This window comes from Neophocaena asiaeorientalis, unplaced genomic scaffold, assembly GCF_003031525.2.
Source record: "Neophocaena asiaeorientalis asiaeorientalis breed wild unplaced genomic scaffold, Neophocaena_asiaeorientalis_V1.1 scaffold698, whole genome shotgun sequence".
NCBI classification, from domain to species: Eukaryota; Metazoa; Chordata; class Mammalia; order Artiodactyla; family Phocoenidae; genus Neophocaena; species Neophocaena asiaeorientalis.
In genome coordinates this window covers 1,761,068-1,779,400 of record NW_020171993.1, presented here as the reverse complement: position 1 = coordinate 1,779,400, position 18,333 = coordinate 1,761,068, and the positions used below count along the sequence as shown (strand labels likewise).

Genomic DNA, 18,333 nt, shown 5'->3' with positions numbered 1-18,333 from the left:
CGCATCCAGGACCTCTGTTCTGCTCCTCTTTCTGCTGACAGAGGAGACTGGAGGGTTAGGTGGGGTTGGGTGAGAATGGGCTCAGCTTTCATGATGCTATGAGCCATGAGTCCTCTGTGAGAGGGTCAATCTAGTAACAAATTGTTTTTCCCTCCTCTTTCCAGTGATAGTCATCCCCATGAGTTTGCACGATGGTAGATGCTTTTGTAGACTGTGCTTCCTCAGAGGAAGCCAAGTCCCTGAGAAACACTTGTGTATAGTTCCTGTAGAGTCAGGTCTCATACTATGTTGAGTTGAATCATTCTGTCTGAATTTAGAAATACCTATGAGTCATGTGATTCAGCTCTTTTCAAAAAACAGAAGATTCTGTTCTGCTCAGTGCCATTTGGGGGCTTTTGCTTGCCATTTTTAATACCAACACTGTTTGTCACAGCCATTGTGACTGGTGCTGGCATAAATTCCTGGAATCCTCTCCCTATCCTGGTTCACCAGGTTCTCCTTCCTCTTCCAAACAACAGCTAATCTCAACCCATTTATGAAGTCTTCCTTAATTAATCAGACGACTAGGTACACAACTCCTGTGATTCTCTCTTCACTCAACACCCAATAAATGCTGTCACCCACTGGTTGTGTGTACCTGTTGTAAAGACTCATTTAAATTATGTATTTGCTTAATACGTGTGCTAATTGTTCTGTTATTATCACTATTGTCTCAGACAGAAATCATCTAAGTTTAAGTTCTTAAGCATCATTCTTTATCACACAGTTCTGTGATCACGTGGTTGCTTATTCAGTATGTTGGATAATACTAAGCAAAATTCTCTCACTACCTTATTGCATTACCTTTCAAGGATATTTTGTATTTTAGAGACATTAACAACATAGCACGCTCTGGTTCTTTCTTGACTAGTAACTTTTGGTCAACACTAAGGTTTTCCTGTTTGTTTTTCCCATAGTCATCACCTCCCAAGTGCACACATGATAAAATGAATATCTCAGGAAGAAGAAAAAAGACATCTGATAGCATTGCTCAGTAGTTCAACATAGTAAACAGGGTCTGGCGTCCCCACTTCTATCATTGCCTGCCTGTCCTCACTTAACCTTCCTGTTAGTTTCTGTTTCCTCACCAGAAAATGTATTACTTTCCAGGGGAGAGACCCAATTGATTCTAGAAGATTCTAGGAGACCCAATGTTAATAATGTTAATAAAGGACAAAGTGCAGGATGGTGTTAACCGTATGGTCCTGGGATAAGATCAAGAGTGGAGGATTCCGGGGGTAGTTCTGGTGCTAGCTAGCTACTAGATGAGCCTTGAGCACGTTGTTGAACTTCTAGGTAATGGTTTCCTAGGTATTGATTCTTCTTCGAGGCAATTAGGTGATTGGATTAAAAATCCCTTCTATTTCTTGAACTCTGAAGTAAGAGTTTTAACAACAAGTATAATAGGTAACACTTAGTTGCCACCTGCTAGGTATTTTTCTAATTATGTTACACTTATTATCTCAGCAAGTCCTCAAAATGGCCCTTTGAGGAGAGTTCTCTAGCCCTTCATGTTCTACAAATGAGGAAACTGAGGCATAGGAGATAAAACAAGTTGCCCAAGGTCACCCAGTTTATAAGGGGAAGAAGCAGGATTCACAGCTGGGCTCCAGATTCCAAGCACTCACCCACCACACTCTCCTGCCTGCCATATATAAAGGCTGCACGACCTCCTCTGCACCGCCCCCTTGAAGACCAGCCACAGATTTTAGTAAACTAAGTGCTTTTGCTGCTGAGCAAATTCAACTTAAATTGCATTCTACACTACATCAGAGGTATTTCCTTTATATGCCTTATATCAGTAATTCTAAAAATTAAAAAGTGCCATAGATTTCTCTTTCTGATTTAATATGCTTACAGTCATTTGGAAACTTGGAACTATGCTGTTTTGACTCACATCAGAATGTTTCAGAAGTACTTTCAAATACAGATGTCTATGTCTGGTATATAAAGCCTTAAGTTCAGGTAGGGAGAGCAGAAGACTAAAAAGGATGAAATATTTACCATTTTTGAGATCAAGTTTAGACCGTATGACAGAGACTTCGGAGAGCCACTCCTCCCTGGCAGAGCCTCACATCAGCAGCGCAAGTGTCAGACCAGCACAGCTTTCTGCGATGGAAGCTTACCCTGGGGTGGCTCCTACTCACTTGTGCCTCAAGTTCTGAAAGAGTGTGTGGGCTGACAATCAGATTTTATGAAATATAATTTTATTTCAAACTAGTTAAGCTTCGTTACATTTGACATAATTATCCTCCACACTGTGGCTGGGAGGGCTTGGCAACACCAACTCCTGGATAAGACAGATCAGCGCTCCAGACCTGCCCACCTCCTGAGACTGGAATGTGAGTTTCCACTCCGGGGCACTGATCCAGCTTCCTATTTACTTAGAGGCATTGAGCACCTCAGGAGCAAAACAGAGGTTGTGATGCAAGTTTTGGCTGCAGAGCATGTTAAGATCGCTTGATGTGTTCACCTAACACGTGATCTGAAAGCTTTCTCAGAGCCCAGGGTGGTTTCAGACACAAGATTACATCGTCTTTTTTAGCCCTTCTAACTCAGTCCTAAGTCAACAGGAGGCCGTGCGAACAATGAGGAAGCTCCCTCTGCACTCTGATTGTCAAATGGGGGTTGAGTCTGTGCTCTGGGGAACAGAGTTAAGTCCCAGAGTTCTTTCTTCCTGGTCAGGGCAGCCAGCAAGAGAATGGTGATAGGGAAAGCCATATGAAGCCATGGAGGCCCCGGTTTACTTACATGACTTAAATTTCTTGCTAATTCTGAGGTGTGGGTGAGTGTGTGTTTGCTTTCTAAACAAAAAGAGGCACATGTGCAAAAGAATAGAGAAAAGGGAAGAGTGAAGTTTAGTTAAAAATGACCATGTATGAGGTCTTATGAGGCACCTGGGTATAGGAGGTGAAAGAGACATAACCCCTAGTTTCCTGGGATAAGGGAAAAGATGGAGGTGTGCTCCCAGGTTGCTGTGGAAACAGAGGGGAGAAGCATTTCACTCTGATTCAGGATTTGCCTTAGGCTCTGAGGCACACAGGAAAGTCTAAGTTAACTAGTTTAAAACAAAAAACAAAAAAAAAAAAAAAGGAAGGAAGAACATTCCAGGGGGGGTGAAAGGCAGGAGCGAAGGCATTAGGGGATGACCGACTTGGTGAACAACCACAAGCAGTTTCTTCCTATGTCCTTCCAGCTATAACAAATCACCTGGAAAATTCATAGGTCACATTACTGCAATGGTAATAGCTTTTGGGGGGGGGGGAAGACCCAATTCATGAAATATTAAAACTGCAAGTGAGCTGACCTTTTAACCAATCTTTATAGTATTAAGGGATTAAATGAGTAAATTATTGGTAATTGGACCCCCAGGGAGAATTTAATTTGCATTTAGATGTGATAAGTGTTTAGTAATTCAATACAAGTTTTGCTTTGGCCAGTTCTGAGCTGGGTCTTAGGTTGGTGATAATGTAGATCAGGTATAGGGTCTTCTCATTAGGCTAACTTCCGTCATCTGTCAACAAACGAACGTTAAAATCTGTTTATTTTGTGGTTACTAAATGGCTTCTAGAAGTATTGTGGAAGAAGGCAGTACAGTACAGTGACTTCTGTTCTTATGTGACCCTTATCCAAAATTGTAAGAACCTCTCAGGAATATTGATTATGACACTATCCCCGTAGCGCTGAGGACAAAGGTATATTTTCATCTTCTTTAGATAGCTGGGAAACCTGAGAATGATAGCAGTTGGGCTGCTTGCCAAAGATGTTACACACAAACACCCCAAAACAAAACCTGAAGCAGGTACAATTTTAACCATGCTAGAGCCTCTGAAGAATTGCTATCTTAGCAACGTTTATTTGGACTATTTCTACATTTTATTCTTTGAGATTTCTTGTATTGACCCTAATTTTTACTGTTAAAAAGAATATAATGATTGATATCTATATAACATATATTCCTGCTTTCTGGTGTTTTTTATAGAAAATAAATCCTAGAAGTTGAATTGTTGCATGAAAGGAAATGCACATAACACTTGGACAAGGTCACAAAAACACTAACTCGAAAAGATATCTGCACCCCCATGTTCATAGCAGCATTGTTTACAATAGCCAAGATATAGAAACAACCTGTGTCTGTCGATGGATGAATGGATAAAGAAGTTGTGATATATATACACAATGGAATATTAGCTATAAAAAAATGAGGAAATCTTACCATTTATGTCAACATGGATGGACCTTGAAGGCATTATGCTAAGTGAAATAAGTCAGAGAAAAACAAATACTGTATGATCTAAAAAACAAACAGGAAAAACAAAACAACCAATTCACAGAAAAACAGATCAGATTTGTGGTTACCAGAGGCCAGGTGTAGGGGGAGGAAGAATTGGAGGAAGGTGGTCAAAAGGTATAAACTTCTGGTTATAAGATAAGTAAGTACTAGGGATGTAATGTATACAACATGATAACCACAGCTAACATTGATGTATGATATATAGGAAAGTCGAGAATAAATCCTAAGAGTTCTCATCACAAGGAGAAAATATATATTTCCTTATCTTCTTTCTTTTTATTATATTTATATGAGAAGGTGAATGTTAGCTGAACCTATTGTGGTAATCATTTCACAGTATTTGTAAATCAGACCATCATGCTTGTACACCTTAAACTCACACAGTGAAGTTATGTCAATTATTTCTCAATAAAACTGGAATAAATACTTTGACAGTTATTTGTCAAATTGGTCACCGAAAGAAATCATTCTTGAAATAGCTACGTGTTGAATGTGACCATGTGCCTAGCTCTAGGCAGAACGTTTCTAACGCATTATTATCTCATTCAGTCCTTGGAAAAAACCTAGGAGGAAGGCACTACCTGGTTTATAGATGGGAACACTGAGGCTTAGCAGGGTAAATACAGCCAGAGGATGGTGGGGCGACGACTAGAGACCAGTTTATGCTCCTACCAGCAGAGGCTGGAGGTGCCGATTTCCCGACACTGTAGTAAGAGTGGGCATGTTAACTACCTTTATAAGTATTTGCCAACTTGAGGTAAAATGTCATTTACCTTGCGGTTCTTACATGTCTGTCTTGGATAGGATTGGACATCTTGGCATGTTTATTGTCTATTTGCAGTTATAATTTTATGAATTGCCTGTTCCCTTCCTCTGCCCCTTTTTTACTAGATTGTTTATCCTCTTTTCTTAATGAATAAATAGTAACACTTTGTCACATGTTGCAAACACTTTGTCACATGTTGCAAATCCTCTTCTCCCCAGTTTGTTTTAACTTTGTTTTGTGTCTGTTGACAAGTAGGACTTTAAATTTCATAGATTGCAAATCTGTGGATCTTTTATGGCTGTAGAAATTTGTTATCCTCATCCCATTCCTAGGAGTGTATTTTTTTCTTTTCTTTCTTTCTATAATTTCCACCTCAACATTCATCTGAGATTATTTGGGTGTAAGGAGTGAGGTAAGGATATTTTCCAAAAGGCCACCTAGTTGTCTAAACACCACTTATTGAATAATCCATCTTTTCCCACTGATTTGAACCATATTCTCTTTCAGCCAAATTGATTTCTAGTTTTGGACTTTTCTTGAGGGGGTAGAGCACTGTTTAAATTATCGTAATTTTATAATATGTTTTACCATGTAGAGCAGGTCCTCCCTCATTGAAATTTTGGGACAGTTTTAAAATATTTATAGTACCAAATAAACCTTGAAAAAAATTGTCAAGTTTAAAAACATCCTTTGGGAATGTTGATTGAAATTTTGTTGAATTTAGACATTAGATAGAATTGACAACTTTGTAGTATTGAGTGTTCCAATTTAAGAACTTCATTTTTACTTATCTTTTCATACCCTTCAGTTGGTTTTATAGTCTTTTTTTCATATAAATCTTGCACTTCTGATAAATTATTTCCTAGATAATTTGGTTTTTTTGGTTGTATGAATGGGATTTTTTAACTTATTCTAATTGGCTCTTTTGATATACTAAATACCTTGACTTTTAATGATTTATTATTGTCCATCACACCGAACTCATTTTTTTAATAGATTAGGCTGAATTCTCCTGAGTTTTCTAGTCCTACATTAAACAACTTCAAATAATGGTATCTTTGCCACCTCTTCCTAATAGTTTGATCTTTTGTTTCATTTCTAACAACTTTGGCGAGTACTTTCATAATAATGCTAAATAATAGTGGTGATAATTAGTCTTATTCGTCCTTAACTGTCACAGGAATTTTGTTAACATTTACCATTCAGTTTGATACTTCTGACCTGTGAAAATGTGTGTTAGTCATGTTAAAGAGACAATCTTTTAGTCTTTTCGAAAGAATTTTTTATTGGATTACAAGTTAAATTTTATCAAGTGCCTTTTAAACATCTATTGAAACTGTCATACTTATTCTTTCACCTATTAATAGAATAAGCTATAATAGATTTTGTAATAATATGCCCCTTGTTATGCTCCTGAGAAAATTCCCACTTGGTCATAGTGAGTTTTTCTTTTTAAGATAATTCTGGGTAGTATAGAAGTTTCTGGTTATTTGAGTATATTGCTACTGGGAAAAGTCTACATAAAATGAATCCTTCAGAATTAGAGGTAGTCCTTTAAAAACTTTATCAATTCCTTCTAAAAAATTAGACTTTTTGGTTTATGTGACTAATTTTGACCATGTATTTACGTGGAAATCTTCTATTTCTTCCAGGTTTTAAAATTTATTAGCAGATTATTCTTGCATGATTCCTTTAGTTTCCTTTGGAGCAGTGATTCATTTAAAAGCATTATTGAAGAAGGAATCTTTATTTTATAATCACAAGTCTCTGCATACATTGGAAAAGTTCTAGAACAGTTAGGTGGAAGATACCATTTATGATCTTTAAATGGTGCACAGTTTTTAGAGTCTTCAGATTAGGAACCACTACTTTTAAAATATGAAATTAGAAAGGGAATTCTAAGTGTATTCCCAGTTAATTTCTGCCTCTTCCAAGTTAACAGAGGTGGTGCTGGAACTGATGCTTTTGGGCAGGGCTCTCACTGTGTTGGGGGCAGTTCCCTCACTGAGTTTGTGAGGACAGCAGAATGAAAGGGGAGTAATGAGGAGCCCTGTTTGCCAGCCGGTCACTGCAACCAGTCGGTGAGCCTGAGGTCCCAGATAGCTGGCCAGGGACTGTGAGACCATGCTGCTGTCACATACTGGCGCATCGAAACTCTGGGGAACCCACGCTCTGTTCCGGGGGAGACTGGCCCAAGATAGCCAATTATAACTAGGCAGTTGGGAATCCCAGGGTTCACGTATGTCTAACAAAGCATGATGATTTTCTGGGGTGTTTTACATCTTGAAGAAAGAAAAAAGTAATTTGGGGAGTGTTTGAACTACCAAACTTTCTCATACATTAGGTGCTGGTAGGTTCATTACACATTATTCTTTTTTCCCTTCTTTTAATATATAGCTACTCTCCAGAGAGACCGAATCTTCAAACATTTTACCAGGAAGCGCCAAAGGGCTATGCGAAGGCGAGTCCACCAGATCAACGGACATAAGTTCATGGCCACATACCTGAGGCAGCCCACCTACTGCTCTCACTGCAGGGAGTTTATCTGGTAAGAGGTCCCCTGTCTTCTCTCCTCCCAAGAGCTGAGACTTCCTCTGGTTGTGTGTGATTTCAGGAGAAAGCATGATTATTAAGAATTGTTTTAGAATCTGATTTTTTTCTCTTACTCTAATATGTTGACCTAGAAATTTTAATCCCCAACAAAAAAATTACACAATGTACAGATTAAGTTTTATATGTTATTTATTTTGCCAATCATGTTGGTAAAAGTGCTAATGAATCATGAACTGGTTAAAAAGCACTAATTAGAGAGAGAGGCTAATCAGTTAATAAATGATCTATCCCTAAGGAGGAAAGAAATATCAACAGTATTTCTCTAAGAAGGCATGAATCACATGATGACTTATGGAATTAATTGTTGCAAGTAAACTAAACATACAGTAGTCTTCAGCCTTATAGTATGTAGACAAAGGTAATAGCTTTCAGTGATCACATACTATAATCCCTGGCATTTAAGAATCAAGATAATTAATAGTTGAGAAATTCTAGATGATTTGGGGCAATATCTTACTATACATGTTACTCAAGTGGCAAATCTATAATGTAAAATAAATTTAAGTAATAGTTATCTTCAATTAGAGGCAACATTAAACATATTTATTTGCAGAGAGAAGGAAGAAATACCCTCACATGCACAAAACATACACATACACACCCTTCTCAGGAGGAAGAAACACACTTTCATATCTGCAGCATAAAAGGAGATCTTTGTTTTTGTTGCAAACTTTAGTCATTTTGCTTAAGGCAGAAACACTTGATTCAGATTCATTTCTGAGTATTGATCAATTACTTTGTGTTTTGTGGGGGGTTTTGTGATTACTTTGGATTTTATACCTTTTAACAGTCAGAATGCAGGCTTAGTTTATGTTTCTGGCCTTTTTAATCAAGAATATGGTCTTGTCTATGAACCTTTTAAAGTACTATTGGAATCTGTTTGCTAGTATTTTATTGAGGATTTTTGCATCTATGTTCATCAGTGATATTGGCCTGTAATTTTCTTTTTTTTTGTGATATCTTTGTCTAGTTTTGGTATCAGGGTGATGGTGGCCTCACAGAATGAATTTGGAAATCTTCCTTCCTCTGCAATTTTTTGGAATAGTTTCAGAAGGGTAGGTGTTAACTCTTGTCTAAATGTTTGGTAGAATTCACCTGTGAAGCCATCTGATCCTGAACTTTTGTTTGTTGAGAGCTTTTAAATTACTGATTCAATTTCAGTACCAGTAATTGGTCTGTTCATATTTTATATTTCTTCCTGGTTCCATCTTGGGAGACTGTACCTTTCTAAAAATTTGTCCATTTCTTCTAGGTTGTCCGTTTTATTGGCATTATAGTTGCTCATAGTAATCTCTTATGATCGTTTGTATTTCTGTGGTGTCTGTGGTAACTTCTCGTTTTTCATTTCTGATTTTATTGATTTGGGCCCTTTCTCTATTTTTCCTGGATGAGTCTGGCTAAAGGTTTATCAATTTTTTTTTATCTTTTTGAAGAACCAGATTTTAGTTTCATTTATCTTTTCTATTGCTTTTTAAGTCTCTATTTCACTTATTTCTGTTCTGATCTTTATGATTTCCTTCCTTCTACTAACTTTGGGTTTTGTTTGTTCTTCTTTCTCTAGTTGTTTTAGGTGTAAGTTTAGGTTGTTTATTGAGATTTTTCTTGTTTCCTGAGGTAAGCTTGTATCACTATAAACTTCCTCTTAGAACTGCTTTGGCTGTGTCCCATAGGTGTTGTGGGTTTTTAAAAAATATTTATTTATTTTTGGCTGTGTTGGGTCTTCGTTGCTGTGCACGGGCTTTCTTTTAGTTGCGGCAAGCGGGTGCTACTCTTCGTTGCGGTGTGCGGGCTTCTCATTGTGGTGGCTTCTCTTGTTGTGGAGCATGGGCTCTAGGCACGCAGGCTTCAGTAGTTGTGGCTCGTGGGCTCTAGAGCGCAGGCTCAGTAGTTGTGGCGCACGGGCTTAGCTGTTCCATGGCATGTGGGATCTTCCTGGCAGGGATCGAACCTGTGTCCCCTGCATTGGCAGGCGGATTCTCAACCACTGTGCCACCAGCAAAGTCCCATGTCCCATAGGTTTTGGATTGTCACGTTTTCATTTTCATTTGTCTCTGGGTATTTTTTTTATTTCCTCTTTGATCTCTTCAGTGATCCATTGGTTGTTTAGTAGCATACTGTTTAGCCTCCATCTGTTTGTGTTTTTTGCAGGTTTTTTTTTTCTTATAGTTGAATTCTAATACAGTGATGTGGTTAGAATATATGGTTGATATTTCACTTTTCTTAAATTTACTGAGGCTTTTTTTGTGGCCTAGCATGTGATCTATCAAGAATGATCCATGTACACTTGAAAAGAACGTGTATTCTGCTGCTTTTTGGGTGAAATGCTCTATAGATAATATCAATAAATATCATTTGGTCTAATGTGTCATGTAAGGCCAGTGTTTCCTTATTGATTTTCTGTCTGGATGATCTGTCCGTTGATATAAGTGGGGTGTTAAAGTCCCCCACTATTATTGTGTTACTGTTGATATCTCCTTTTACATCTGTTAATATTTGCCTTATGTATTAAGGTGCTCCTATGTTGGGTGCATATATATTTACAATTGTTATATCTTCTTGGATTGATCCTTGATCATTATGTAGTGTCCTTCTTTGTCTCTTGAAACAGTGTTTATTTTAAAGTCTATTTTATCTGATACAAGTATTGCTGCTCCAGCTTTCTTTTGATTTCCATTTGCGTGGAATACCTTTTTCCATCCCCTCACAAATATCATATGATACCATGTGGAATCTAAAAAAATGGTACAAAGGAACTTATTTACAAAACAGAAATAGACTCACAGACATAGAAAACAAATTTATGCTTACCAAAGGCAGAAGGAGGGGGCAGGGATAAATTAGGGGTTTGGGGTTAACAGATACATACTACTATATATAAAACAGATGAACAACAAGGATGTACTGTATAACACAGGCAACTATATTCAATATCTTGTAATAACGTATAACAGAAAAGAATCTGAAAAAGAACATATATGTATACATATATATGTATATATATATAAAATGAATCACTTTGCTATGCACCAGAAACTAACACAACATTGTAAATCAACTATGCTTCAATAAAATAAATTTTAAAAAGAAATAAGACATTAAATTTGTACACAATAAAAAAATAAATAAAATATAAGAGAAAGAAAAAGTATAGAGTCTTGTCTAAACCAAAGGCCCTAAACTGGCTGTCGATATGTATGAAGCCTAAAACTATAGTCTTTAGGAAGAGGTTCCTATTCCATTTTTGAATGAAAAAATTAGCATCTCTGGCAACTTTGAGCCCATTTTTCTTCTTTGCATGTTCCAGTTAGACCCACCTCTCCCTGGATTTGCCTGACCAGAAGGGTAATTGTCTGTTGCTGTTTTATTTCATGTCACACCATTTGGCTTCCCTCCTTTACGTGACCTGTCTGCCCCTGTAGGCATTTGTGGTGACAACTGGTGATCTCAACTAACGTTCTTAATGGAAACTTACTTGATAATTTCACCAATTTTTTTTCTACCAAGGAAACTTTAACTCCCACCTAACTGGCCTTGTGAAACACACACGCACACACACACACACACACACACACACACACGCACACACACACACATGCACACACACTTAAAATAGTGGTTATGTGTTTTATATATATACACACACACACACACACACACATACACACACACACATATATGATTAAGCACATGGACTCTGTCATTCAATCTCATCACCGACTAGATGTGTGAACCTAGACAAGCTATATAACCCAGCAATGTCTCCAAAACAGAGACAATAATTTTATTTTATTTACATAATAAACTTTTATATGCACTAGAGTGCCAGACACTGTTCTAAGTATTTTACATTATCAACACTTTTTATCTTCATGATAACCTTGTAAAGTAGGTACTGTTATTATTATACCTTTTTACATATTAAGAAACAGTGGCTCAAAGTAGTTAACAACTTGCCCCAAATCACATCCAGGCCATCCAGCTTCAGGATCTGTGCTCTAGGCCATCCTATTATATGTGCTACCTCACGTGGCTTTTATGAGGATTAAATGAGATGGTAGAGGTCAGCTGCTTGGCTCATTGCCTGGCATATCCTACTGGCTTAGTAAAATGTGGTTTTTGTTAATAAGAATGAGAATCATATCACCATCACCCAGAGACTGTATTAGGGAGAGACAGAGATGGAAGCTGTGGGCATGATGGGCATATTGTGACCGCACTTCTGCTCCCCAGTGGACTCTGTGTGATGTGGGCACACGGAAGATGAAAGATGCCTCAGGTCAGGCAGCTGGAGTGGACTCACCTGTTTACATCCATATGTATATCTGCATCTGTTTACTTCACCCTCTGCATGTCTTTATGTGTATGTGAGAGAGAATGATCAATAAGGCAGTAAAGTGAAACTTCAGGAAGAGGCTCGGTCATACACACAGAGGAGGTTTATTTTCACTGAGGACTTGGGGGATTGCCGCAGCGATGGTTAGAATGAGAATTGCCAAGCTCACCTGTTTGTTATTCGGAGCATTCTAACTCATCAATTTCCTCCTTGTCCTGTGGTAACAAAAAAGGGCTTAAAAAGGACATTATTTCTGCTGCTTCTCTGAAATTGTGTTTTTTATAAAGGACCAGAGGATGAAATTTGTTTTCCTTAAGTACTGTAATTATAGGAACATTGTTGCTGAAATATTTGACTAATGGTTTCTTTTTTTTCTATTGTCTTGAACAGGGGTGTATTTGGGAAACAGGGTTATCAATGCCAAGGTAAGAAAACATTTTAAAACATGTTTAATCTTGTTCCTGTGTTAAAAAGTGATTATACCAAGAGGAAACAGGATACATTCCATTAATATTTTGATAAATAACTCTCTGTAGGTCAAATGAGACCCCCATAGAATTACAACCCTTTAGTTTTGTTTAAATTTTAGCCATGTCTTTTTGTAGACAAAGTAGAGGGGATGTTTTTATTTCTGAATCCAGGATACCTATATAAGTGTAGTTGTTTAAAGTTTTGTCTCTGCAGGATCATGAACATACTAAAAGGTAATGCGATTTTGTGAGCAGGACCCTTGAGTCTTGAAGATAAATTTTTGGTGTTTTATAATCCCCTTGTCCGTAGGAGTGAGAAGTAGCACAATGCTGATTTCTCTTTACCTGAATTGGAAATAGAAGCTATTATCCAAGTTGCTTTTTGGATTTTCTGAATTTAGTTAAATGTGAGAATGTTCAAAGTTAGGCTGTTAATGGTCTTGTAAGTTATTATCCATTCAATTTATTTTGATTTTCACAATTCTGAGATAACCTCGATTAGTGTTCCAGAAGAATTGGAATGGAATAAAAAAGGAAAGAGGAAAAGAAGGCTCCTTAATCTGGAGGTTTAGCCAGGCTGAATTGGACTTTTCTTTTATTTGGGCCTCCCTCATCATTAACTTGAGTGTCATCTCATGGTTTATCCATATGGTACCTATTATCTTAATTTACACCCTACAGATCATTGGTAAAATAGTACTACCTATCCTAGAGTGGTAACCTATGGTAAACTAGGTAAATAAAGAAATCCCACCTTCTCTTCTGAAGGAGGGGAAGTAAAATATTATTTCCCTTAGAAGAATGGAATAAGATATACATTTGGATGTAATTTTGACTTTAATATGTATGAACAATTCTACTGAGTTCTCAAATTTAGGAAAAACTGAATTGATATGACAACAATAATTGACCTTCTGCTATTAATTTCAGCCTCAAATGAGAGCATAGTTCACAGGTCAGAATCAATGTCACTTTTTGGCTTGGACCTCTCCAGCACAGGGCTATGCTCTGTCCATCTCATGCATACAAAGATAACTTGAGAACCTCTTGGTAAACAAGATTACATTTTTGAGTTTAAAAATACATGATTTGTGACGTATCTGTTGTGTTTTTAGTTTATTTCTTCTACCATGGCCCATAGTGCCAGGATATTTAAAGAGCTGATTTTCAGTGGGCCACCTGTTAAAGGACCAGGAAAGAACGCTGGTCAGGAGACATGAGGACACTAATTTGTTCACATCTTGCAAAGGGATATAAAACCACATGCCTAGTTGGAAGGATATACCAATCATGCTAAAAAGAGCAAACAGATTAAAGCAGACTTCAGAACAAGGAAAGTTATAAAGGATAAGGAAGGGCATTATAGAATGATCAAAGGAGTCAGTTTTCCAAGAAGACATAAAAATCTTTAACGTATATGCGCCTAATAACAGGGCATCAAAATACTTAAGGCAAAAACTGATAGAACTGCAAGGAGATATAAACAAATCCACTATTATAGTTGGATTTAATTTTATTTACTATCTCAGCAGTTTCTGATTCTGATTGATCAGCATTTCTGCCTGATCCAGCAGGCAGAAAATCAGTAAGAATATAGTTGACCTAAACAGCACTATCACAACTTGACCAAATTGACATTTATAGAATTCTCCATCTAAGAGCAGCAGAACACACATTCCTCTCAAGCTTACTAGGAACATTTACCAACATAGACCACATTCTGGGACATTGAAACAAACCATAACAAATATAAAAGAATAGAAATCATAAGAAGTATCTTCTCAGACCACAGTGGAATTAAACTAGGAATCAATAACCAAAAGATAGCTCAAACACCTCCAGATATTTGAAGATTAAGCTACATATTCTAAATAGCACATGGGTCAAAGAAGACTCAAGAGGAAATAAAAAATATTTTAAATCAAATGAAAATACAATCTATCAAAATTTGTGGGAGGCAGGGAAAGCAGTGCTCAGAGGAAAATTTAGAGTATTAAATGCATATATTAGAAAAGAATAAAGGTCTAAAATCAATAATCCAAGTTTCCATCTTAAAAAGGAGAAATTTAAGCCTAAACTGAGCAGCAGTTTCTATAAATAATAAAAATAGAGTGCAAAACAGTGAAATTGAAATTAGGAAAACAATTTAAAAAATCCACAAAACCAAATGCTATCAATAATTCTCCAAAAAGATCAATAAAATTGATAAACCTGTAGCCAAGCTGACTGTGAAAAAAACAAATGCCTTGGAATATAAGATTTTTCTATGTGAAGGATTCCCTCGTATAAAAAGACCAGTTCTCTGGGCACTTTCACCTTGGTTCTCCTGAGAATTCAATCTGATGACAGCTAGATTTGTTTTAGATTATAGTGCTACTTGCTGACATGTCATCTGTCTTTATGTATTTAATCCTAGAAACTTCCATATGTCTTGAAAGATCTTTAAAATGATGTGTATTTTCATATTGCTTCATTGTACATGTTCATCCTTTAATGGAAACTGGACTCTGCACTCTATCGGTTGTCTGAATGAAAATTTTAAAAATGTTATTTAGAAAGTTCTAACTGTTCAAGCAATTGATTGGGTCATTCTGCAAATACTTAACGAATGCCTACTTTGTTCAAGTCATCATGCTGGCCGGGAATCCTGAGGACATTAGAGGCTGTATGTGGAAGATCTGAAATGAGGGAGGCCAGCTAGAGGTTGTAGGAGAGTAGACGAGGGAGAGAGTTTCAGTCTAGAAGGGGAGCCATGGGAAGTATATTTTCATAAAAGAGACATTTTTTAAAGTTGTGTCTTGTTATACATTTAAGGTTTAGTGAAGTGATAGGAAAGGAAGATACCCCAGGGATTGAGAGGGACATGGACAGTGTGTTGGGGAGGGTGAAGACTTGCTCCAGGAAGAGCACCTAGTCTAGTTATTAGTGGAACAAAGAGCCCCCAGAGAAGAAAGGTGACAGGTGAGCCTGGGGTGGGCTTGGGAGAGCCTGAAACCCGTCTGGGAAATTTCAACTCTAGTTTGACTGACTGTGAGGCACGATTGAATGCTTTAGATTATGGGCCTGAGGTGACCAGAATCATATACTGTGAGATGATTCCTCTGGCGGTTGGGGCAGGAACGAGTGAAGCCAGGAAGGATGACATTAGTTCCGGACCTGGGAATGAATAGTTCAGGCATGAGCAAAGGCCTGAGTTAGGGTGGTGGTGAGGAATATAGGAAGAACGGGAGCATTGGCTGCCATCATGTGGGCCCACCATCTAAATCAAGCCACAATGGCCTGGTGCCTCCAATAAATGTATAATCGCTGGATTTAATTTCCTAGTGTGCACCTGTGTCGTCCACAAGCGCTGCCATCATCTAATTGTTACAGCCTGCACCTGCCAAAACAATATGAACAAAGTGGATTCAAAGGTAAGATAGCAGTTTGCTGATTAAATGCCTGCATGAGCTCATGCGAGCACATTCTCTCTCTCTCTCTCTTTCTCTCTCTCTCTCTCTCTCTCTCTCTCTCTCTCTCTCTCTCCCTTCTTCCCTCTGTCTTTTCCTTCCTCCCTTTCATTCCCAATTCCCTTCCACACTCCTTGAAGCCAATGGTGGTATCAGAATTGAAATTTCTCTCCTTTTTATATTATGGCATTTGTATTTCTATACTTGCATAGCTTGACCTGTCCTGGAAATGACTTCATTAGTGATCAGCTGGGTAAAAGCTCTAGGGATCAGTTCTACTAATTCAAAGAGAGATTTCCCTGAGTTTGGCATCAGATGACTGGGATTTGAATGTAGAGCCCAGCCTCTGCTAGCTAGCTTCTCTCTCAGCCTCAGACCTAAAATAGTATCAGTACTACAAGATAGAATTGATATGGTAAGTATGTTGTTAACTGTAACTTGCACTTCCTAAATAAAGTGACCTTTGGCCCCTTCCAGCCTCTCGAGGAGTTTCAAGGAGGATCTATATCTATACATAAAGGCTTGAACATCACTCTTGCCATTAGCATTGCATCCAGCTGAGGTGAACGTACATTCTAAATTCTGGAGGTAGAAGGCAGTTGGAGTATTACCAACAGTTAGCAGTGGATTTATAGATGCACTGAAGAGTCCGACTCTGGAACTTGATGGTTCTTTACAGTATACACCCAGGATTGCTGTAGAGTACACAGAGAGGCATACTTTCTTTTATGAGAAAGAGGCCAGAAACGTTTCAAGAGGAGTAATATTGCCCCACTACTTGTTATGTGTGGCTCTGTTGTTGTTGCTTCAAACTGTGATGTAGACTCTAGAGCATATGCCTAATTTAACTATTTGCTGGAAACAGTCTGTGAGATTTCACCTGATCCTGAGACGTGATCGTCTGTGAGATAAAAGCAGAATCTTTGCACCCAGATATCAAAATACAAAGACAGGCAGAGGCTGGAAGGGCTGAATAAGATCACCAGTTGAATGTCACTTTGGGATAAATTCCTTCTGTGGTTCCCTGTCCTCTGGGTGTCACCCCATCCTCATGACACAATTTCTGGAAGAACTTGTGGTGATAGCAAGTGTATGTTGCCTATAAAAGACGTGTTGAATCCTGAAGGTAGAAGTTTCTAGAAATAGACATGGGTGTGAGGAATTGGCCAGGAGAGAAACACGGCCAAGTGAATGTAAAAGGTGAAATGAATATTTAAATTTCTATTAATCTCCCAAGATGGTGGACAGGTTAATGTATACCACACATTTCTGTCCAGCCAGTCTTGTTCACTAGAAAGTGTGCTTCGTCTGCGTGGTAAGGCCTGGGTAATTCATCGTGGCTGAGCAGTAATAGTATACTCATCTCAGGTGTCATAGTAACACTTTGCATTTGGTGGGCTTCTGTTACAGTTTTCACAAAAGGTGTGGGTATGGAATTTCAGCTCTCGTCCTCCTGTTTCCTTGCTACAGATTGCTGAGCAGAGGTTCGGAATCAACATCCCACACAAGTTCAGTGTCCACAACTACAAGGTGCCAACGTTCTGTGATCACTGTGGCTCCCTGCTCTGGGGGATAATGCGACAAGGACTTCAGTGTAAAAGTGAGATTCTCGGGTGCTTGGTACCCACTTCCTCATGAGAACACCTTGCTGCGAGTTTTCAGAATTCTGCATTTCAGAATCTGACCTAGGACGGATGGTTTTAGATACCTTGTAAATGAACATCTTAGTGGCTCTCTCTATATGTATGTGTCCCTTGTCAGGCACGTAAAGAGAGCTACATGTGAGCCACAGATTTCCTAACCATGGAATGTTTACTCACTTGCTAAATGAAATGTCCTGTCTGGTTAACTAACCTGTTGGCTATCCTCTATTTAGTACTGAGTACAGGCTAGTCATTGTGTATTTCCATAGGTATTTGAAAGAGGAAAAGATGGAATCTGGTCAGAAAGGGAAGATGGTAGGAGGTGAGGTGGCCAGCAGAGAAGTTTTGAGTAAGAGCTAGCAGGAGAGTTGGTTTGATCACCTCACCAAAAATAAGCAGGAATTGGGTTATAAAAGCATAACCCAGGGCTTCCCTGGTGGCGCAGTGGTTGGGAGTCCGCCTGCCGATGCAGGGGACACGGGTTCGTGCCCCGGTCCGGGAGGATCCCACATGCCGCGGAGCGGCTGGGCCCGTGAACCATGGCCGCTGAGTCTGTGCATCCGGAGCCTGTGCTCCGCAACGGGAGAGGCCACAGCAGTGAGAGGCCCGCGTACCGCCAAAAAAAAAAAAAAAAAAAAAGCATAACTCAGTCCACCCTGTGTCTTCTCAAAGAGCTTGATAGAGATCAGAGAGTAGGTGGCCGTGCGAGGGCATGCCCTTCAACAA

General features: G+C 38.5%; 1 protein-coding gene across 2 annotated transcripts in view; it reads left to right on the top strand.

The window, feature by feature from the left end:
• PRKCH (protein kinase C eta) overlaps nt 1-18,333 on the top strand; it is a 219,929-nt gene that overhangs the window by 109,234 nt on the left and 92,362 nt on the right. For both annotated transcript variants that reach the window (XM_024748244.1, XM_024748252.1), the window contains exons 3-6: nt 7,497-7,647; nt 12,436-12,470; nt 15,840-15,928; nt 17,435-17,564. In XM_024748244.1, the coding sequence (XP_024604012.1) occupies nt 7,497-7,647; nt 12,436-12,470; nt 15,840-15,928; nt 17,435-17,564 (405 nt within the window). The remainder of the gene's footprint in view (nt 1-7,496; nt 7,648-12,435; nt 12,471-15,839; nt 15,929-17,434; nt 17,565-18,333) is intronic.